This window comes from Arvicola amphibius, unplaced genomic scaffold, assembly GCF_903992535.2.
Source record: "Arvicola amphibius unplaced genomic scaffold, mArvAmp1.2, whole genome shotgun sequence".
In the NCBI taxonomy this organism is placed as follows: Eukaryota; Metazoa; Chordata; class Mammalia; order Rodentia; family Cricetidae; genus Arvicola; species Arvicola amphibius.
The window spans coordinates 245,992-269,119 of record NW_024582318.1 but is presented as its reverse complement, the minus strand read 5'-3'; the positions used below and the strand labels follow the sequence as shown (position 1 = coordinate 269,119).

Genomic DNA, 23,128 nt, shown 5'->3' with positions numbered 1-23,128 from the left:
ACACCTAATAGGCCTTCCCTCTGACTCTTCCTTGCAAGGATTACAAGCATTTGCCACCAGCTCCACCCAGCTTCCCAAAGAATCTTCATGTGGTTGTGGTGCTGCTGTTTCTCGGGTAATGTGGTTTGTAAGTGGGACCCTTTGTTCACATTAGGAAGTAAATTTATTCTAATGCAAGTGGTTGCCATGCCTTCCTCTGAGTGGTCAGAACTTGACTGCCTTTTACATTTGATAAGCAGAATGCTCTCATGAGTACCTAGTGTAATGTTGCATATATATTTGTGTATATATATATATGTTTGCATTTGAAGATACTATCTCAGATATGATGGTTGTGAAAACCTGTTTTCAGTATACAGAAAATGAAACTGTGCCTTATCTTCTACCACACAGACTCTGCACCAAATGGGTCATGGATGTCAGAATGAGACCTGATACCCTGAAAATGCCAAAGGACATGGTAGAGAAAATATTCCCACTTCTAAGCACAAGTAAGGGTTTTTGAATAGGACCCTCAGCTAATAGGAAATGAGACAAAAATTAACAAATAAGATCTCATGAAATTAAAACTTTTCATTTAAAGGCAAGAAAATATAAAAAAATCACTGGTATAACAGTGACATAGAGTTAATGTAGAATTAGTTTCTTTTTGAACTGCACTACAAAAAATAGTACAGTACACAGTACCTGATCAGAAAACCATGGCTGGAAGGGCCATAACCCTTTAAGATTATGCTACTAGTAACTGAATTGTAGATATTTCTATTTCTACAACTAGATCTCTTCAGCTCTCAATCTTGGCCAGAGTTTCTTCTTTCTGTAGTAGGCATAGCCTTGAAACCTCAAAATACTGAAGTGACCATGAACACTGAAGTTCTATATGGGGCATGAAGAAAAGCCACTCGCTATAGACTTAGAGAGTATCATAGGAATAGGTCCTGAATATTGTGACTGAGGATGGGGGACTGCTGTGCAGTGTTATCTTTTGGACATGACACAGCCATAGTTGACTTTCCATAGACTTAGAGAGTATTATAGGAATATGCTTAGAGAGTATTATAGGAATAGGTCCTGAATATTGTGACTGAGGGTGAGGGGACTGCTGTGCAATGTTGTCTTTTGGACATGACACAGCCATAGCTGACTCACAAGAGTTATGACCACCTGCAGCTTCAGGTAAACATCTTCAGGACTAACCTTGAACATATCTATCTGGCCTGAACCAAACAGCTAGGAGAGGGAGCCTGCAGGTGGAAGAAAAAGCCCACTATGCTTTTGTATTTATGTTGATGGTATAACGGCCCTCCTGCAATGTATCTGGATAGAAAATCAAAAGGAATCTAGAAATTGACCATTAGTATTATTTACCAGTTCCCCCTTTCATTACCTGACTGCCTCCCAGGGAAGACAGTGCAATTCCTAGTCCCTCAAATTAATGAGTTTATTGAAGTTAATTAACGGGAGTACAGGTAAGGGATTACTTACAATAACATGAATGACTCAAATGCAACAACATCACCAAGGCTCATATTAAAATTGGTGATTCATGAAAACCAGAAGCCTCAGTATCTCTGCATGACTCACCATTTCAGCTGTCCTGCTCAGCACCTATATAACCTTTGGAGGGGAAGGGCCTTATTAAACTTGTCAGTTTCAGTTTTCCCAGCCATGGTTTAATGCCTGAGTCTTAGGAACGTCCTTCATCTTTTTATAGAACTTTCTGAGCCCAAGGAAGAGCATACAAGTTGTATATCCATTATCAAATAGCCAGTCCTGAAAACATACTTGCTAGCTATACAGAAAGACTGGTTTACAGTTAGCAATATATAACTGCATGCATATACACATGCACGTAACAACAATTAATAAGAGATGTCATAAAATTATACCTGTAACCCTGACAGTAGATGCACATGGGTGTATGCATAGTACTTCCCCCATTATGAACCCCCAACTCCACACATCAAGCTGAAAATGCCTTGCCCCAATGTGCTCTCTCTCCAGGCTCAGAGCAAGGTTTGTATCACAGTGGTGATAGACCAAATGCTCAGAACCCCAGTCACTGGGGACACTTGGACAAAGTTATATGTGGAAGTCAATCAAGGCAGTCCTAGGTATCAGGAAAATGCCACATCTCCACAGACCATACATTGCCTTTTTGGCAAATTGCTACAGTAGGTACTTTAATCACTGAGAGTATGATAGACACAACCAGATGAGCCTCCATTGCCAACCCAGGAAAATGGCCAGCCACAGGCCAATGTTAGTAAGCAGGAGTGTCAGACTGGGAACCAGCCTATTCCCAGTACTACCCAGAGCAAACAAGAAAATCGACTACTATCATCACAACCCGTGTCCAAAAGGCAAGGCATCTAGGTGGAGAAACTCCTCTCGATCAGAGGAAACCAGACACAGCAGAAGGAACCTAACTTCAATAGGACTTGGGAGATTTGAGTAGGAGGCTCAGGCTCTTTAACTACTTCCTCCTGCCTGTTCACTGTCACCAGGAATCTTCATGGCTCTGAGTCCTTGGTATGAAGCCCTTGTTTGGTTGCTGTGGGGGAACCGACAAACATCCAGACATACAGATTCTTCTCTACATAGATCTGGCTGTCCTAGAACTTGGCGTGTAGACCAGACTGGTCTCATAGACCAAGTGTTGGGATTAAAGGTAATCCCTATCAGTGTATAGTGCTTTAACCAGGGATTTTGCTGACCTTCCTTCCCACAGAAGTTACTACATATATCTGAGCATGCTGTGTCCTCATAGGATCCCTCCTCTGGCAAGGCAGTCAGGGAACTGGACAGTCCCAGAGTATGTCCTTCACACATGCATGGTGCCCTCCTATGGACACCAACTCTCTTGAATCCTCTCTTTGGAACCTCTAAACTGGTAACCCTGAGGTTCTGCCAGGTAGTTTGGGTCACAGACAAGCATGTCCAAGACCAGCTGCTCTCACATTGGGAAGGAAAAGGTAAGACAATTAGTCCTCTTGGGGCTTGAGCCCAGCACTTTGCACTAGGGACCAGACAAAAGCTAAGATTCCACACCAGATATTATCTCTACCCCCACAGAGACAAATCTCATAACCAGTCCCCACAGAGAATGAGGATATAGCTGTACAGATGCCAGAATGGAAGGTAAGTGGCACGTGGGACTCAGAACTGGTTATCTCTTTATTTTTTTGGAAAGTAAGTTGCTTGCATTAACAAAACTACAACTGCCAATGTGGGCTGACAAACCACATGCTGGGCTCCAAGAAAAGTTACCCTGAGACACTGTCCTGGCACTGCTAGCTTATAGGCAAGAGACAGCCACCAACGTCAGGGGCTCAGGAACAGTACAAAAAATAACAAGAGTAAGTTCACTGCTTTTTCTTACTAGGTTTGAAATGTAATAGTCAATCCTACAAAATGAAGAAGCGTTACATATGAAGTGTTAACCCTATAGCAAATATAACTTGTAAAGACTCCATACATTTTATATCCATAAACATTAACTGGGGCTTGGTCTAGGGGATTCTTGGCCCCTCACATCTGAGGCCTCCAATTCTTGGGTTGGGTTGGGGGCAGCAGGTTGTGGGTGAACAGTTATCTCTAAGGAACTGGGGCTCCTGGTATCCTCATCATCTGGCAAGCTCTGCTTAAAAGGCATTGATAGGTCCAGGTATACCTGTTGGTAGAAAAGGTCACAGGACTATGTTAGTATTTATCACCTTGATCTCATGGCCATCTATGTTCAGGCTGGCCCTTGAAGGCCAACCCCATCACTGGAACTTGGAGGAGCAGCCCACACAGGAATCAGAGAAGGCAGAGAAGGCAGAGAGGGCAGGGTTGAGTGGTACTTACGTGGCTTGATGTCACAGTGAGGATGCCATCTAAACTCTCTACCAGAAGCTTAAAGGTGGGCCTCTGTGAAGGCACTGCATGCCAACATTCCCGCATGATCACATACCTGTGGCAAATATGGCTGTGGTTTCTTGGCCTGTTGTCCATCCCTACCTCACCCAAGGCTACCAGTCTCCTACCAGGAGCCCTGGTAGGAAACGAGCCACTCCCAGGGACTATTTAGAGGAGTGAGTAAGGAATGCTTTGCTCACAGGTCATGTGGGCAGTTGGCAGGCTTGTCCATGCGGTAGCCGTCTTTCAATAGCTTGTAAAGCTCTTCCACTTGGATGCCAGGGTATGGGGAGCCCCCCAAGGTAAAGATCTCCCAGAGCAGGACTCCAAAGGACCACCTGTATGGGAGTGAGGGCAGAGGCCTTTTACTCCTGGTCAGTTACTGTAACAGTTCTGCATCAAGACAGGATACCAATGGGCAAGGAGGGGTGTGTGGTTGAGAGGCATGGCAGGGCTATGCTGTTGGCTCAAACGAGGAGACAGAATACAGCCTGGGAGGGCCAGGACCCTAAAGGCTGTAATAGGTGTGACTTGGGTATTGCTATCCCCATCCTATGTTAGGACACATACACATCACTCTGGTGGGTGTAGACTCCGTCAAACAGGGACTCTGGTGCCATCCACTTCACAGGTAGCCGACCCTAGGCAGAGGGAGAGTTGTTGGCTGTCAGATGTCCCCTGGTGGAGCACTGCACCCCAACCACCCTGGAATGGGGCTCACATTTGTCCTCTTCTTGTAGTATTCCAGATTGTGCACATCACGAGCCAGGCCAAAATCTGCAATCTTCATCACATTGTCCTCAGTCACCAACACGTTTCTGGCAGCCAAGTCTCTGTGAACGCACTGAGGAGGCATGAAAGGAACCTTGCTACACTGATACCTCCCTAGCCTAAGCAAGCTTGACATCCACTCTTCCACGCAGAAAGACCCCACCTGGCCTGTGCCCCAGCTCTGCTCACCTTCTGAGAAGCCAGGTACTCCATACCTCGGGCCACCTGATAGGCACAGGACACTAGATCTTTGCGGGTAGGCTGTTCTTCTGGCAGCCTGGAGGCACCATAGTATTCCATGCTTAGCGGCCTTTGTGCCCGCAGGAAGTCCCGGAGGTTGCCCTTGGCTGCATACTCCATCAGGACATACAATGGCCCTGGAAGCACAGGCACCTCAGAGATGTTGTGTGACTCAGGGGTCCCAATCTAATAATCATCCCCCCACCTGCTGTACTTACCACCCTGTGTGCAGACCCCCAGCAGGTTGATAATGTTCTTGTGCTTGCCAATAACTTTCATCATCTCCATCTCAGACACCAGGTCCAACAAGTCCTGGCCATTGGCATCATCTGTGTTGAAAGTGGGAATGTAAGGTGGTGGCCCTGCAGCCCCCACTGGCCCTGTGTTACTTCTCTCCCTCCTCACCTTTCAGCATTTTCACAGCCACAATGACAGGCTTGACAGTGTTGTCCATGTTAAAGCCAACAGCCTCTGCCTTAAAAACCTGGCCAAAGCAGCCTTCTCCTAGAGAATTACCAAGTGTCAGCCTGTCCAAAGAAGCAGAGGCCATGAGTATATGCCCAGGACCCTCAACCCTCATCCCTCTGTGCCACTGCATCCATAGCTGGCAATGGGCTTTTGCTCATGAAGACAGGGTAACTCGAGTCTTACCCTGGATCCCACCTCAGGAGTATTTCACCCCACCTCCAACAGGCCTCTGCCTGGTAGCCATCTAGCCCCCAGCCACAGAACCCTCTCCAAGTATACACAAAACCCCACCAGCACTGACCGAGTTCTAGATATTTCCCACGTTGGGTCGGCTGGCAGCTCAAGCTCAGAAATACTGGCCATTACGGTATGTTCTCTTGAAAATGGGTGGACGATGCGGACCATGGGTATATCAGAGTTCATGGAGGTCACCTGCTTGGATCATTGGGGATAGGTTGGTGCCAGACAAATGGATGCTGGGCATTGGGAAAGGGCTGAGGTAGTATAACTCCCAGGAGTGGCAAGGTCAAGTCCATGTGAGGCAGTATGTAGGGCCAAGAAGAGGGATGCTCAAACAGTGGTTACCGAAGACTCAAAGTTGTTTTGAGTAGCATGGGATCCATGTGGAGGATAGGAACATGGAAGGGTCAGCTCATCTGACTGCAGAAAAATGAGTACTTAGCAGGCCTCAGGTCCTGCTGAGACTTTAGGAGGTTCAAGGCACAACAGAGATAAAAACTCGGTATCTAATTTCAGTTACCTGTTGCTCAGGTGTGAAGTGAAAGTCATTGTCAACACTGGGAGACCCCAGGTTCTTTCTTGAGACTCTACACAGGTAGCAGAGCACCACAACTGATGCAGGAAAGATTAAGATGGAGAAGCCCACCCTGAAGCTGATGGTGCCTGCAGATAACTTGCCAGCTGCACTGCTCTCGGCCAGCACTCTCTCAGCTGCAAAGACATAAATGTTGGGGCCTCATCCAGCCTTGTGAGACTTCCCATTGGCCTGTTAGGTACCTGTTGGGGAGCAAAGCTACTGGGATACTCAGAGTTTGGTGACCTACGTCCCCAACTCACATTGGTAGTGAAAAACATCTGTGAGTCGGCAGCTTTATTATGTTCTGAGCCAGCACCACAAAATGACAAATGTAGAACCATCACTACCCCACCCCCACCCCCACCCCCAGCAGCAGCAGCAGCAGCAGCAGCAGCAGCAGCAGCAGCAGCAGCAGCAGAAGAAGAAGAAGAAGAAGAAGAAGAAGAGGCAGAAGCAGAAGCAGAAGCAAGTACCTGGCAGTACCTCCAGCCATGCAGAGTGATGGGAAAATCCAAAATAATTGTTTGCCAGACAAGTGTACTCCCCTGAGTCCTCAAAGGTGATATTGTGCAAAGACAGAACTTCTAGCTCCTTGTTGCTTGTGTTAATGCCTGATGTCTACAAAGAGAGAACAGAGATCAATAGGCAAGCACCAGCACCTCCCTTTGGGTACCACAGCACAGTCCACACGGAGACGATCAGGCAGGCTTCAAAGGAAAATGCCACCTCTGCTACCACCTTGACAACTACAGCTATACCACTGCAATGGATGCCCTCTGCATCCTGAACCAAGGCATGGAGACTGAAACCAGTCCCTCTATTGGTGGATAGTTCCCTTTCCCAAGGTAAGCATCAGGCACTTGGGCAGCATGGTGCCACAAAGAAGCAACATGCAGAGTTAGTGCAGAAATAGGAGAGGTACAGAAAAAAAGATGGGCAGACAGATGTATGGACAGAAAGCCAGAGGAAATCAGTGTCATCCAGAGAAGGGTGGAAAGTCAATGTTCTCAAGCAGCACAGGGCTCAGCCCCTGTAAGGTTCTAAAAACTTCTAAGCTTGCATGTAGTTCAGTAAGAGAAGAGCACAGACCTGAGGGGCATTGAAGGAGGTAGTAAGTCAGTGCTGGCTAGGGGCTACCAGTATTATCAAGGCATCAGAAACAGAACATGAGTCAGGGGTGGGGTCAAGCAGGGAACTGATGGTACAAGGCATTTGGGAAGGTACATAGGTTGAAGCATTGGAGCTGGAGCTGTGTGCCAGGTTGTCATAGAACAGTTATCACCTACTGGAGGACTGTGAACATACCACCAAAATGCCTACTCAGCCATGCTTATGAAATTGATGGCTCAACAAATATACCTGCCCCATCCCATTCTGACACACTGAATGATAAAGGTGTGCATCTGCCTTCAGATTGTCGCTGATCCTGGAAATCTCTAGAAGAAAATGAGGACAAGACAGGGCAAGGGAGATGACAAAGAACGAGTTGGGGGAGGAAGCACCTGGAAGGTTGCCTGAACCAAGCCACATGATGGCAGTGGTAGGTGTGGTTTCACAGACTGGCCTCCTTCATGTCCACTCTCCCTACACACACACACACACACACACACACACACACACACACACACACAGAGAGAGAGAGAGAGAGAGAGAGACAGACAGACAGAGAGAGGAGAGAGAGAGAAACACACAGAGAGAGAGACAGACACAAAGAGAGATAAACATACACAGAGAGAGTAGGAACCCATACTCTACAAATCTTCATCCCAAGGGTCATTCCACATCAACCTGTGCTCACGAAACCACACACCCACAGTGGGAGGTACACTGGACATGGCCCTAGTGGTCTCTCTCAACAGCCAGGATACCAACTCCTGCCAACACCTCTTCCTCTCTCCCACCAGACCTCCAAGTCTCTCAAAGGATATTTTTCTTTCCTGTGTTGCAAAGTCCAAACTCTCTCTCAAGTGGCCCCCACCTGAGGCTATGAAGCAAAGCTACAGGCAGTGGGAGGCAGGAAGAGTCCGTCATGGCAGGGTGGAGCTAGTGCTGCAGTGCAGGCAGCTGGAGAGTGGACAGCCAGTACTCTGATGTCAGAGGGTACTAGTTTAGCAGACATCCTCCTGTCCTGAGCCACCACAACGATCACCCAAGAGAAACCTTCTGTAGGTCCAAGCCTCAGAGCAAAGAGGGAAACAAGTCCTATGGGAGGGCAGAAGTAACAGAGAGCCTGCCTGGAGCTCAGAACAGGTACTAAGTTCTGAGACTCAGGTGCCCCTTCCCAGAAACTCCAACAGGTGGGTCCCAGTCCCAAGGTATTCCTCAGTCAAAGAGGGACTTAAGGACCAGGGCCAAGGCACTTCCAGCTAACCCATCCACCCAACCAGCTGCCAACAACAGAGCCCACCTTGAGTATGGTGACATAGGGCTTGCCATCCGGGCCTGTCTTGCTGCCATTCACCTCAACATGCTTCAGCCACTGGATGTGTGGTTGGGCATCACTGTAGACCTTGCAGTGGAACTCTACATCGCTTCCTAGAGTGGCTGTCTGGTTTTCTGGCAGCCCAGCATGCAAAATGGGCCGATGTGGGAAGCGCTCTGTAAGACACAGACAGGTCAGGTGCAGGGGGTCCAATGGCCTGAGGCTGACATGCTTTAGTCACCCAGCCTGGCTCTTACCCAGTACATCCAGTGTGTAAGTCTGCTGGATGCTACCAAACTTGTTCTGAACCACGCAGGTGTAGTAGCCGCTATCAGAAGGCACCACACTCTCCATGACCAGGCTCCAATGCCGGTGCCTAAGCTGCAGGTAAAGTTAGTAGGTGAGTGACTGTGGATGCCCAAAACTGTGAGCCTGTTTTCATCCTGACAGATAGTTAGGCTAGGCAAACACACTTCTGCTCTTTCTTTTGTAATATAAGTTTACCTAGGAAGTGACTGCTTTCAGGATACTTGGTCTAGAGTGGCTTCACTACTTAAACAAGAAAATGCTAATGACTTGACACCTCAAAGTGTTAAAGTAATTAACTGTTTTACCTGTAGTTTGTATCAAGTTAAAGATTTCTTTTGTTGACTTCTTTTGTTTGGATATAAACATATAAGGAAAACTAAACAGGGAAAATTTCAGTATCCACTGCAATGCCCTCCTGGTACTTTTTATGGTTTCAGTTTTATTACTTTTCATTTCACTTCTATTTCTACAATCTCATGCCCCTATCCTGGCAAGAGGTATTTTTGTCGAGGATGGTCTACTAAAATGATATGAGTTATACCCTCTGTACCCAGGCCCTTTCCCAGACTTACCTTGATGCCCCCCATGCGATGCTCCCCTCGGAATTCCTTGCCATTCTTCAGCCAGGAGATGGAGGGGGTGGGGTTGCCAGCAGCTGCACAGTGGAAGTGCACAGTGCTGGTGGCTGGCACAGCCAGCAGTTTCATATCCATACGGTCTGGCCGAGTCCAGTAAGGGGCCCCTGATGGCAGAAGTGCTCATGACAGCATAATCAGTACAGCCTTGCATAGCTCCCCTACCAACACACCCTCAAGCCTCATCCCTCATCTGTATTGAGCCTCCTTTGCTCTGTCTGAACACTACATCCACAGCTGTCCCACTCTCAGTCTCTTCTCTCCATCTGAGGCAGGCTCACAGGTGTAGGTACCCAGGAAGCAGAGCCCAGGAGGATGTAGATCCTTGGAGGCAACTAGGCCAGGTCATTCCACCAGTACACCAAACCTGAGTTACCCTGTATAGTGCCCAGTGAAGGCAGGTACCCTTCAGGTCATGCTTCCCCTCCACTGAGTTCCCTCCTTCCTCTTGGCTGGGTGGAGGGTGCTGTGGTGGAATATCAATTGAAGATGTGTTACATTTTTATATGTTGTGGAACAACTGTTTCATGATGCAAAGATGTGTTTCACCCTTTTATGTTATATTTGCATAACTTGGTGAAGCTGTGTTACTCTGTCTGGTCTAATAAAGAGCTAAATGACCAATAGCAGGGCAAGAGAGGGAAATAGGCAGGGCTCACAGGCAGAGCAGATAAATCGAAGGAGAAAGTTTAAGAAGGAACAAGATAAAGGAAGATGCAAAGGCCCAGTCATCCAGCTACACAGTAAGCCACAGAGTAAGAAGTAAAGAAAGGTATGTATAATAGAAAAAGATAAAACCCCAGAAGCAAAGGGTAGATGGGATAATTTAAGTTAAGAAAAGTTGGCTAGAAACAAGCCAAGTTAAGGCCAGATAGTCATAAGTTTCCATGTGTTTATTTGGGAGCTGGGTGGTGGGCTCCCAAAGAGTAGAGCAAAAACAGTCAGCAACAGGATACCATATTGCGTGGACTCATAAGGAAGCTGATGGAGGCAACAAATTTCCGAAAAAGATAACAAAGGCAGGGGCAGGGTCTTCCATTGTGACTCAACCGGAGAGCCCTATGTATCTCTGGGAGGAGGAACTGCCATTTGAAATATAAAGTAGGAGAAAAGTGTGCAGACACTGGAGAACTGTCCCTCCTAGCTCTGAACTGCCCCTCCAGGCTCCGAATTTGGTCAGTAGGCTTGAGAGAAGAGTGCCACAATGGGAGACTACAGTGACTGAATGCTGCCTAATGCCAGGTAAGGTCAAGAAGGTGACCCTTCAGGCACCTTACCTAAGCCTCTATGGTGCAGAAACACAAAATGCAACCTGGGAAGGCCAGGATGACAGAAGAAAACAGGAAATTGGGGCAAACACATTGGTAATTGTTGGGGCAGAAGCTAGAGACCAACTGGGTTAGAAATTTTGCTCTGAACAACCTGATAGCCAAAGTTGAAAGGGAAAATGAGAAGCTGACCCACTTCTCAGGACTACTACCTTTTTGTGGCTTCAGTCCTAGAATCTAAATCCATTTCTATGAGGGTTGTGAAACCTCAAACAAGTCCCTATACCTGCTCTCTTCACCCGCACACACTCATAAGACTCATTACCCTGTTTTCCCATTAAGTTTCTCTCTTTGATTCCTCTCAACCCCTTCTCCACTCTACCCCAGAAGGTTCCAGGTGGTCTGAGGACTCATTTAACACCAGCCTAGTCTCAGAGTCATAACCATTGCCGCATACAATGTCTGGGCTCATGATGTTCCCCCCCCTCTCTCTCTCCCTCCCTCTCTCTGTCTCCATGGTTCTAGGCCATAACATGGGCACTGCCATGTGCCCTCATATACTCACACCAAATCTGTGATGCCCCCTTTACAATGTATGCCTCAGCATGGCACTGCTCCCATCTTGCTGGTCTACAGCAACAGCCACTAGTCCTGTGAAACTTCTATGGGACAATGGTTTCTACCCTGTTAATTGTATTTTAATAAAACGCTGATTATCCATTGCCCAGGCCAGAAGTATAGGCAGGACAACTGGACAGAAAGAAGAGGTGGGACGATGAGAACTGAATTCTGGGAAGAGGAAAGCTCTTTCTGCAGTCCTGGCCCTGCCACAGGAGAAGCAAGATATGAATGCCTCACCGTAAAAGGTACTGAGCCAAGTGGCTAACACAGATAAGAATAATGGGCTAATATAAGTTTTAGGAGTTAATAAGGGGCTGGAGAGATGGCTCAGTGGTTAAGAGCATTGCATGCTCTTCCAAAGGTCCTGAGTTCAATTCCCAGCAACCACATGGTGGCTCACAACCATCTGTAATGAGGTCTGGTGCCCTCTTCTGGCCTGCATGTAGACAAAATATTGTATACATAATAAATAAATAAAAAAGAAAAAGAAAAAAGAAGAGTAAATGTAAAAAAAGAGTTAATAAGAAGCCTGAGCTAATGGGCCAATCAGTTTATAACTAATGTAGACCTCTGTTTGATTTCTTTGGGACTTAACGATTGTGGGAACTGGGTAGGAAAGAAACCCAGACAACATGAATCCCTGGATCTATGTACTCATCAGTGGCAACTTGAGTGCCTTGCCTGGTTTACTCACACCTGTGATGTTCCTTCCCACAAGAATCCTTACCAAATTCCCTGCCAAGCAGCCCTGCCCCCTCACTGTCCCTGGGGCACTGTCTGCCTGTAGCAGTGCCCTTTAACAACAAGACTACAGGAAGGAAGCAGCCTGTCCTGACCAGCTCAGTAAGCCTAGGCCTTCTCTGATCTTACCTGTATCTTCAGCCACGTTATTGCCATCTTCTTCATCTCCTGAGGATGCAGCATCTGCAATAGTTATAAGCAAGCAGTGGTCCTGTGACACTCCTACATCCAGAGACCTGCTGCTCCCTATTTTCAGAGTGCTCTGCTCTCCATCTTTAGGGACTACTGCTCCCTGTCTTTGCAAGGCCATTCATTCAAATAGCACAAAACTGGGGGTACCCACTCTGATGTGGGGAACTACAGACAGCAGCACACTTGAGCCAGGGATACTGGAGCCATGCTGCCTAGGACTGCCCTGACCTCCCTAGCTATGCAGCTTCTCAACACATTTGTGAGCCCCAGCCACCAAGAACTTACCTGTCACATGCACAGTGAAGTGGCACAGGACATCCTGAGTGAGCTGCTGCTGGCACATGTAGACCCCTGCATCATCATGGGAGACGTTCAGCACTTGTAACCTCTGGGGCCCCACCAGGATGCGGTGGGAAACTACCAGCTCTGTGCCATCCTTAGACCAGACAGTGCAGCCTGTGCCGGCATCTCCAGGCAGAGAGCAGATCAGCTCCATGGTGTCCCCGCAGCCAAAGACCACTTGCTCTTGCTGGCTAGGCTCAGGGCCTGGGACCTCTGTGGATGAAATGGAAAGCTGTGAAACTGATTCTTCAAAGTAGCATGCTGAAGGCCCATACTTTGCAAACTAGCAAAGCTGTGGCAGGCAAGTGAGGGGCATGCTCCTGGGGCTTGGGGTTCTGCCAGATAGTGTTCAAACCAGGAGTGGCAGACTATTTCAGTAGGAGCCCAGGGGTGTCAGTATCTCAACTCTGTCAGGGGTGTGTGTTAAGGTTTCCGTCTCTGTCCTGGAGGAGGAAGCCGTCTTCCAAGGATGCTATGGAAGAGACACAGCTGCTTAGGACCAGCCTAGATTGGATTCACACATTCCAGGGTAGGAGCGTGGTGATTAGAATTATTAAGCAAAAAGAAACAGAGATAAGAGAGAAATAAAAGAGAAAACACAGAACAGAATCAGGAGGGAAGTTAGTGAATACTGAACCACCCCTTTATTTTCCACTCCAAAGAGGGAAAGGGGGAGGCAACAGACTTCATCAACATGATAAAACAAATAAACAGAGCACCTCTGATCTTTGGTTGAGATGAAGCTGATACACCTCTGTACTTAAAATACAAATTAACCACTCTAGGTCAGGACCTCTTGTTTTGTAGTCACTTGTTGTTAACAACTTTGAAAAAGCAAAACAAGCTCAAACTCTCTGACCTCTAGTCAAGGTGGAATGGACTCACATCTGTGTGCCCTGACAGATAGCAGCACTCCTAGTAGCTGAAAGACCTAAAAATGTCAAGAAGGGTGGGGGCTGCTCTATGGTACAGCACCTGCCTGGAATGTCTGAAGCTTTAAACTCCTACACCTGGGATCCCCATTTCACAAATGAGGACCATGCTCACAGAGGGGCCATGTGAGCCAACTGGAGCTAGAACCACAGCCAAGTGGAGACAGTCACCCATCCTGAGAGTTAAGAAACTGGAGTTCTTGGGTGGTTAGACACAGGTAGCCATACACCTCTTCCCTACCCAGATGGTGCCCAGCTCATGAGGAGACCCAAAGGCCTCACACCTAGGGACACACCACCAGCTGGTTATCACACCCAGATCTCCCTGCTAGGACCTAACAATGCCCATCACAGGCACAGATATGCTCGGGGCCCAGGACATGGGCAGGCAGTCCTGCTGATCAGACCTCCTTCCTTAGATTCAGATGGACTGGTCAATATGTCACTTTCCATTCTGCAGATGCATAGCCTACATTCGATGCTCAAATGTCCACTCAAACTAAACCAGTACCAGTTCTGCCCATCCCAGAGTCATCCCACCAAGATTCCAACAGCCAGAGGAGCTGTCCTCAAAAGTATCCATGAAGCTTGTGTCCCATGGAGCCAGGCAGATTTTGTTTGTCCCTGAGTGGGCCTCACAGTAAGGGATCTTCTATCCTGACCTCCAGATCTCCTGCTGCCATGTCCTATGGAGGCAATCCAACGCTGGAAGCTTCCTGAGACACCACAGAAGACCAGGAACTGTCTAGTCAGTGGCCTCAGGGAAACCATGACCCAAAACCAACAGTTGTGGTTTAGTCTGGGCAAGACAAAAGGTCAAGTTGTTCACACAAGTACCCACATTAAGAGACTGACTGGGGAAAGACAGCATTCCACAGGATGGAGAGGCAAATGCCTGGATGTATGGGGAGGGGAAAGGAAATGGCCCTGAATCAGCTAAGCTGACATTTGATCTACCCACCCATCCTGTCCACTAGGAGCCAGCACAGCCCAGATACCTGGACTTTGGGGGCCTCAGACAACACCAAATCCAACCCTGTGATCCCATTCCAGTGTCACAGGGCCTACAGGGGCTTGTGTTGTGATTTATGCAGGTAAGAAGGGAAACCAAGTGTAGGATGCGGCTTGAGACAACACAGAATATGGTATATGCTGAGGAGGTAGTATCAGATCATGGTCTAATGAAGCCCTCACACCCCCATCAGCCTTGAGACTTTCGAAAACAGATATTTTAGATTACAATTCATAACACTAGCAAATTACAGTTAAGAAGTAGCAACAAAAATAATTTGATGGTTGGGGGTCACCACAACATGAGGAACTGTATTGACAGGAAATTAATTAGGAAACTTGAAAACCACTGCAGGCTACTCTCTACCCCTACTGAGAACCCAGAACCCAGATTGCCCTGCCTACCAGGGGTGGCCAGTGTGGTTGGGGCCTAGCCCTGCTCCAGAACCCTTAGGTCGTGCCAGCTCATGCTTGGTGATTTATGTTCCCAGAGAGAGTCAGCCATGTCTTTGTATTTTCATTGCCAGGCCCATCGCATTTCCCACCAATCCACCTTCATTGCCTGGAGCACAGAGAGGGTCTGTGCTTTCCCCTGGACCTGAGGTCACTGACACCAGACACAGGGAATAATATCTTCTCCCCAAATTAATACGGTCCCCTGTCACTGGCCATTTGGCTCCTGGGGAAGCACTAATATGCAAGCCGGTGCTCAAAGAGAACTGATTTCCTGACAACTGCTGTCATACCAGCTGAATGACATGCACACTCAACCTTCCAGTCCTCTTCCATTCACCAAAAAAAGTTCCAGGCCAGGCAGTTGTGGCTTATGCCTTTAATCCCAGCACTTGGGAGGCAGGGGCAGATAAATTTCTGTGAGTTCAAGCCCAACTTGTTCTACAAGAGCTAGCTTCAAGATAGGCTCCACAGCTAGAGAAAGGAAAAATTTCCAGGAGACCCCAGCTGCTGAGGTAGAAAGGTACTTGAGGTACTTGCCCCCACTTGCACTTTCCTGGGAGGCTGAGCTGAGCTGCCATCAACTGGGTGGAGGAGAGGGAGGCCGAGCTGTGCCACCAGGGTAGAAAAGCCAAGGTTCAAAGGACTGACTGTTGGGACATCTGCTCCAGTGGGGCACCAGCTCACCGTGCACTGTGTGGCACCATCAGGCCATTGGCCTGCATTGCCATGCCATACCCAGGCACAGTGGGCAGGGGGCAGAGGTTAGAAAGAATCTGTACACATATATTTACCTCGGGGAGGTAAAGCTCAGACTCTGGCTTTGTTTGGTGGAATCCAGTGTCCCATCAGACTTTGCTGGCCAGCCAGTCTGTGTAGCTGAGCTGGGATTCTGGGACAAGTGCCCCTCACCTCCCAGAGTGTGATCTACAGAGGTATGCCTCTGAAAGACAACCCCTCAAGACAACTAGAGGCAAAGAGAGCAGTGGAAGACCTGAAGTTGTCACCATATCATGTGAGACACTGGGTGACAAAAGCTGAGCTTTGGCTGGAGTCCTCCTGCCTACCCCCAAACTCTAGCCTTCATTTTGGCTTAAGATGAGCAAGAACTGTCCTGGTGACCTTGGAAACCAACAACAGGCATTTTTTGTCAACAATGGGAATCATGGAAACCCAGCAAGTGGCACTCTGACTGCTTAGGCTGGGGAGCCTGAGGCTCCCTGCCACTGCGATCCTTTCTATGGGGTGCCTCACACTTGGGTACAGGTCCTGAGACTCCAGATACCTCATACACTGACACATATAGCAATCTGTGGATATGGGAGAAGAACCGAACCCACTGCTCCCCATGGTGCTACTCACAACCTGACATCCCCTACTCACTCAGGGGCTATTTGCCATTCCCAAAGCTTCTGATGGCCACCATCATCACCCCACACATATCCCACCCTGCAGCCAGGCACACTGAGTCAGTCCATACCTGGTAGTTTCCTCACAAGTCTCTGCTCTGTGCTAGGAGGTTGGGAGGCAGGTCTGGCTCCAACCACTATGCATAGCACTAGCAAGCAAGTGAGGACTCCCATGGCTGGAGATGGCAGTGGCATCCTCATGCACAAGGCATGGGGATGTTACATCTCCAACGCCTAACTTCTGGGCCAGTGTGGGTAGATCCACTCTGGAGAGTCTGTGGGAGGAGATCAGCAAGTTTATCTGAGGTGTGGGGGTGTGGGTTCCAGAGGGTGTGGGCGGGGTGTGGGCGGGGTGTGGGGAAGACAGGAGGGCCTCAAGTACCTGAAACAAAAAACCAGACAATTCTAGCTTCTGTGGTCCCTCTCTTTTCTTTCCCTCCATAGAGGCAGAGCTCTCCACTATATTTTCTCTAAGTTTTATTTTTTTTCTTTTGACTACAACTGGTAAAATTAAGGTAAATTTAATTATGATGTTTTGGATCCATTTACTCTTAAACCCTCTCAGCAGTTTTCTAGGATGTTTGTTAGGCAGGCTTTGGGAGAGAGTTCTAACTAAATGTTTCATTGTATTCTTTTTGAAAAGGTTTTCCCCTCCCAACCCACAGGAAGTGGCCTTCCTGAGAAGTAAACAGGTTGTTACTCTTCAGACTCCTGCAGAACTAGCAATCAAGACCCCAGGGCCCATCATCCCTTGCCACAGCAGAATCATGCCCTCTAGGGTCTCTCTATTTCTCTGCAGCCTCTCGCAGTCCACTGGTCCTCCAGGTATCACCTATAGCAGTCTTGCTCTGTCACCCTCTGACAGTTGGCCCTTGTACCCATCACCCTTGTGTGACCCTCAGTGAGACCAGCAGACAAAACTTCCTCTAAGTTAAAAGATTGAAAAACAATACAAGTTTATTTGTAGTAACATTGCCACAAGCCTCTTCTTTGACTATCTGAGAGCTGCTGCATCAAGCCTCAATTGTCTCAACTCCTGGGGTATTTTTGCTAGGTGAGATATTATCCTCTTTTTGTTTTTTTAAGGCAAGGATACGTGAGATTATAGAAGCAGAATGAGCATCTGGTTAATATTTTAAAATAAGTTATACAGTATAAGACTTTTTGAAACCATACACACTCACACCACCCCTTGGCCAGAGATACTAAGTAGGACCTCTGGACTTACCTTGCATTCTCTATGCAAAGAACACCCTCCTCCAGTCTCTATTCTAATTCGTACTCCCTTCCTCCTGGCAGGTGGGGCCCTTAAAAACTTACCTTTGAGTAGATGCAGAACAGACCCCTTGAAGGTGCTGGTCTGGAGTCAGATCTGCATAGAAAGCTGCAGTCCCTATGGTGGACGGGTGCCAGTGGCGCAGGGACACATACAGAATATCCATGGGGAAACCTGGTGAGCCTCCCAGTGTGGATCTTAGGAAACAAACTCAGATCTCCTGGAAGAGCAGCAAGTGCTCTTCTGACCCAATTTGTTTTGTTTGTTTGTGAAACAGGATTTCTGTGCAGTGCTGGTTCTGGTGTCCCAGAACTCGCTCTATAGAGCAGAATGGCCTCAGACTCAGAGATTCACCTGCCTCTGCCTCCCATGTGCTAGGTTTAAAGGGTTGCACTGGCAACTGCCCTGCTTCTTGTTTTCCTTAGTTACTGTGTGTGTGGAGGGGGCATGTAGGGGTCAAGAACAACTTGGGAGAGTTGCTTCTTTCCTTGCACCATAAGAGTCATAAGAATTGTTCTCAGTAACTCAGGGTTTACAGTGATCATACTGCGGTGTTGGTGTTTAGTCCTGAGGATGGAGCCCAGGTCCTCATATATGCTAGGTCATCACCAGGAGATGTGTTGTTTTCTGTGATGGCAGAAATAGAGCTTGGGTCCTCAAATTGCCAAGCAAACACTCTGTCACTGAGTAGCCCCAGCCAGGCCGTCTTGTTTGTAACCTCTGACAGGTTTGCTTACTGCCTAGTTTTATTAACATAGCCATGTCATGAGGGTGATAGAGTCTTCATGGAGACCCCCACTGTTAGACATAGCCCAACATGTCTTGGCCTTAAACTTTGGTGCCCCCGCTGTTGAAGTAGCCAGGACCTCACATCCCTGTCTTTGACTGTAACTATTTTCTAGCCAGCATGGTAGCACAAACGTTATCCCAGCAACTGAGGGGCAGGATCATCTCCTGAACAGTGTGAAGTCAACCTGCGCAACACTCAGGTGTAACATCCATGTCCAGGTGCAGCCACAAGCAAAGCATGCAGACATCTCCAGTCCTGGGAGGAGAGCTGCATGGTACACCAGAATCCAGTAAGACTTGGTTGCTCCGATAGGGCAGCTGTGACTGAAGAGGAAAGGCTAGGAAGGCAGCAGCTGCTGCTGGTTTGCAGTGAGGGACAGGGCCCAGGAATGCTCAGAGGCACTGAGGCCTAGGGGCAGAAAGTCCCAGCAGCAGGCCAGCCTGTCTCAGCCTGAAGTGAACATTTAAGGAGGAGGAAGCCCTGAGTCTTAGGCCCAAGCTGCTGGTGACCCCATGACCTGGGCTGCTGTGGGTTGCTGGATACATGGGAAGGGCCATGTTGGGGTCCTGCTGTGAGCAGAGGGTGCAGCAGAGCATCTGAAGGGCAGGCAAGAAGCAAAGGAGAACAGAAAAAGGTTGCAGAGATCTTTGAGTGTTTATATGAAGCAGAGCTGGGAAGTGAGGTACAGGTGAAGGGGAGCAGTAGGCCGTGTCTGTAGAGCTGGGGCAGTCCAATGGGTGAGTTCCCAGAGCCCAGGGGCCATCCAGGGGTTGAGCATAAGGGGCCGGAGGGTCTCCCAGAGGAGGTGGTTCTGTTCTTCCCAGGACAGTCTCCATCAGAGGCTGAAGTGCTGGGCATAGGAGGTGAGGGGAAAAGGGGACAAGGGAGGGACTGTAGAGTGGTGGGAAAAGAGGGGCCATGCGTGAGGCTGTGACATAGTTGGGTCTTGCTGGTCTATACTGGGCCAGGCTAGACAGTTACAGGAATGAATCTCTTTTCTGCTGATTTAAAAAATAAGAAGGCGGGCAAAGCAAGATCTCAGCAGTCAGTCAGCCAAGCTTTACTAGGGGTATACTGACTAGTTTTATGTCACCACAGAGAAAGCAAGCCAGTATGCAGCACCCCTCTATGACCTCTGCATCAGCTCCTGCTTTCCTGATGGCTATGGTCCCACTGCTGCTCCATTATCACGCTTTCCGCTGTGCAGCTTTGGAACATGTGTCATTTTGTGAGACCAAAACCAATTATTTTCCGGGACAAGTGGCCAACAGTGGCCATCCTTGCTACCTGGCCTTGCAGTTGCCTCTGCTTGCCTCTGTCCTCCTGGCTTCTCCTTTACAAGCCAGCCTGGGACTACAGCTCCTGCAGGGGAGGGGCGGTCCTCTCCCTGGCTAACAGCAGTGCTAGTGCAGACAGGTGCCCACTGAAGCCTGGACTTCTGAGGCAAAGAAGTTAGGGAAGGCTGGCAAAATCTACTGTTAAATTCCTGAAATCCTGGAAGTGGGGAGCATAGGATCTGAAAGGATCTGAGGCACAGAAGAACCTTAGCCCATGGTAGACATGAATTTAATAACAGTCACCACATGAGCCTGACAGTAGACAATTTTCAACATGATATGACAATTAAACAGAACATGACAAACAGATTCGACAAGACATTGCTGCGTGTTGGGTCACGTGAGATCTTATCAGTCCCAAAGGATTGTAAACAAATGACCCAATGGCCAGACGAGGAATTGGAACAACCCCCATTTCCCTCAGGCTCTGAGATTAGAAGCATGTCTACCTAGAACGTTCTTGAGCCCTCAGATTGTCCACATACCAGATATCAGATACCAGATAAAACCAGAAACTTACCAATTGGTAAAAACAGTAATAATAAAGTTTACCAGAGACCAGAGACTGGGGTGCCCCCCCCAGAACCAGGTTTGTGCTTCCCTGTATGGGTCAACAAAATGTTAGGTCCACAGGGGGTTGTACAAAAGCACACAAAAGTCTAGTAAACCAGAAGCAAACTTTATTCCAGGAAAAATAAAAATAAAAAATTAAGTAAATAAATCTCCTTGAGACCACAGCCAGAGATGAACTTGTAAGACTGTGACAAAAACTGGTATCTGAACTTCTCCTTATAGTAAGAAGCAACTAGAATTAGGCAATAACAAAGGAATTCTTACAATTTTGAGGCAAAACTTAGATAATTGCCCTTCTTTACAATTTCCATTAACGGGGTTTCTTCAGTTAAACTGTGTTTGTATTTAGCTCATTGTCTCTCTCTGGTACTTGTGGATAGTGTTACCAAAGCTCTATATTCCCCTGATACTGCCACTTTCACATAGCAAGGAAGGCTATGGGACAATGTAAAACCAGTGTGTCAAAAGTCACATACATCCCGCATTTAAAAGTTAACTCAGCTCACATCATTATGCTGTCATGAGTGGCCAGGGGATTATCTTAGGGCTAACTCAGTTTGTAGAGGGATGATTTGTCCTGCAAATGGAGAATATAATTGCCAAAATAGAATAGCACTTAATCATCTACCTCGACTGTTTATACAACATTTTCCATGGTCTTAAGTGTGACAACCACAGCATCAAGCTTGGACATGATGCTGCCTATGGAGTGCTCCATATAGTCAACACGTCTTGCCAGTGCCAGGAACTCTTCATATAAAACCCTGTTGGAGATGCTGTCCCTCCTCTGGGAGCTATGCCCACTGTCATCATTATCATCCTTCTTAGAGTCATTCAGTGTTCTTGGGAATCTTCTAATGCTCATGGGACATGGTAATGAACTATGTGCCAAGCCCAGAATGTCCCCGCACTTCTGCACTGGGTGGTGTTGAGTGCAATGTGCCATGGGGCTCTGGCCACTGATTGTCTGGTTCACCAGGGAATTCTTAATATTGCTATATTCATGTCCTTTCCTTTTGCTTTATGTTCCTCCTTGATCATGTGATGCAGACTCTGGATGTAATGCTGGACAGCCATATAGATGAACTGGTACTGTGCTTCTTTCTGGACCATTCCTGGCCTCTGAGACCGTACCATCTGAATGGTTTTACAAATATCGATGTCAATGGTCAACACCTTTCTCTCTATGATGTCAATAAGGATATCAATCACAATGAATGTTCCTGTCCTGCCAATTCCAGTATTGCAGTGAACTACAACAGGGCCTGAATCCACGATGCTCTCCTGCTTGTGGTGGACCTCCTCCAGGAAGTCCAGCACACCTCCAGGGTCACTGGGCACACCATGGTCGGGCCATGTCTGAAAATGGTAAAGCCAGACAGTTCTCTCTGTGTTTCCTTGTCCAACCTTGGAAAGCTTGAGTTCCCTTAAGGTGTAGTTATGAGCAGCAATTTCTTTGATGTTCCTAACACGCATGACACCATAGTCTTTGAGGGCATACTCATCAGGCCAGTACTTGACACATTTGCTCTTCCCTCTCTCCACCTCCTTTGTGGTCATGCTGATGACTCGAGAGTTCTCCTGGAACACCATCCTCCAGAAAATCATTCACCGTGTTCTGCAGGCAGCCTTGAGTGGCAATGTAGCTCTTTTGGGGTTTTGAATTGTGGCACTTGGTTTCAATTCAGGCCCTGATGATGTTCGCATTGATGTAATCAGAAAAGGGCTCATTGGGATCGCATCGTGCAGGACAACCCTACTGTGATGGAAATGGCAGGATGTTTTTGTATCTATTTTTGTTTTGATTTTCTTGTCTTGTCCTTCTTTTGGCTATAAAGAAATTTGTAGTCCTGTTTCTGTAGTGTCTCAAATTCTTCCCAAAAGCCCTGTATGACTGTACCTGTGGTCTCAGCTACCTTGCTTAGCTCTCAGAACTCTGCTTTCATTTCAGCAGCATTAATACGAGTTGTGTTGAGAGGCTGCTTCAGCTGCAGGACTGTGCCCCCGTGTCTCCCTATGGGGGTTCTCCTTGTAATGCTCCATCAGGTCTGTCAAAGAGTCAAAACACTCTCCTCCACCAACATCGTATTTCAGTTCCTGACATCGGATAATAACGTGGGTCACTTTGGACCTGCCATCATTGCTCTTTCGTTTGTCATCACCAGTGATGACAGAGAGAACAAAGTCACCAGGGTGTCTCTCGCTCCCTCGAACAAGAAAGCTGCCACGCTTACCCTTCTCCATTAGCAGTTTCTCTGCTTCTTTTCCAGACAACGGATCATGGAACCACCTTTTAGAGGTTGGGTCTGCACAATTCAGTGGGTACTTGAGCTCAACAACATCTCCGTTCTTTTCTTTTAGCTGCTCGTGATGTTCCATGTAATACTGGAGCAGTTCAGCCAAGGTGGCAAACTTCTTCCCACCATAGAGGTCATAGTAGTTCCCAGTGTAATGAACCTTGATGTGACTGACAGCTCCATTTCTCTAACAGACAACGTGAAAATCTCCAGGGTTACTCTTACTAGGCCTTGTCAAAAAGCTGCCATCAACTCTCTGGTTAGCAGGAGATTCTCAGCCTCCACACGAGTGATGTTGGGGTGAAACCCTCTCTGAGAAGCCAT

General features: G+C 47.8%; 1 protein-coding gene and 1 pseudogene across 1 annotated transcript; both read right to left on the bottom strand.

Annotated features, from left to right (window-relative positions):
- Nucleotides 1-3,531: 3,531 nt before the first annotated feature.
- LOC119805841 (fibroblast growth factor receptor 3-like) lies at nt 3,532-16,718 on the bottom strand. The gene is given in 18 exon segments (XM_038317628.2): nt 3,532-3,592; nt 3,594-3,673; nt 3,850-3,955; nt 4,101-4,238; nt 4,471-4,541; nt 4,622-4,744; nt 4,861-5,048; nt 5,130-5,240; nt 5,317-5,438; nt 5,681-5,811; nt 6,140-6,330; nt 6,670-6,814; nt 8,604-8,794; nt 8,876-8,999; nt 9,500-9,669; nt 12,322-12,375; nt 12,670-12,939; nt 16,603-16,718. Coding segments are annotated over 18 exon segments (2,379 nt in total). The 5' UTR covers nt 16,706-16,718.
- Nucleotides 16,719-21,144: 4,426 nt separating this feature from the next.
- LOC119805840 lies at nt 21,145-23,128 on the bottom strand (annotated as a pseudogene).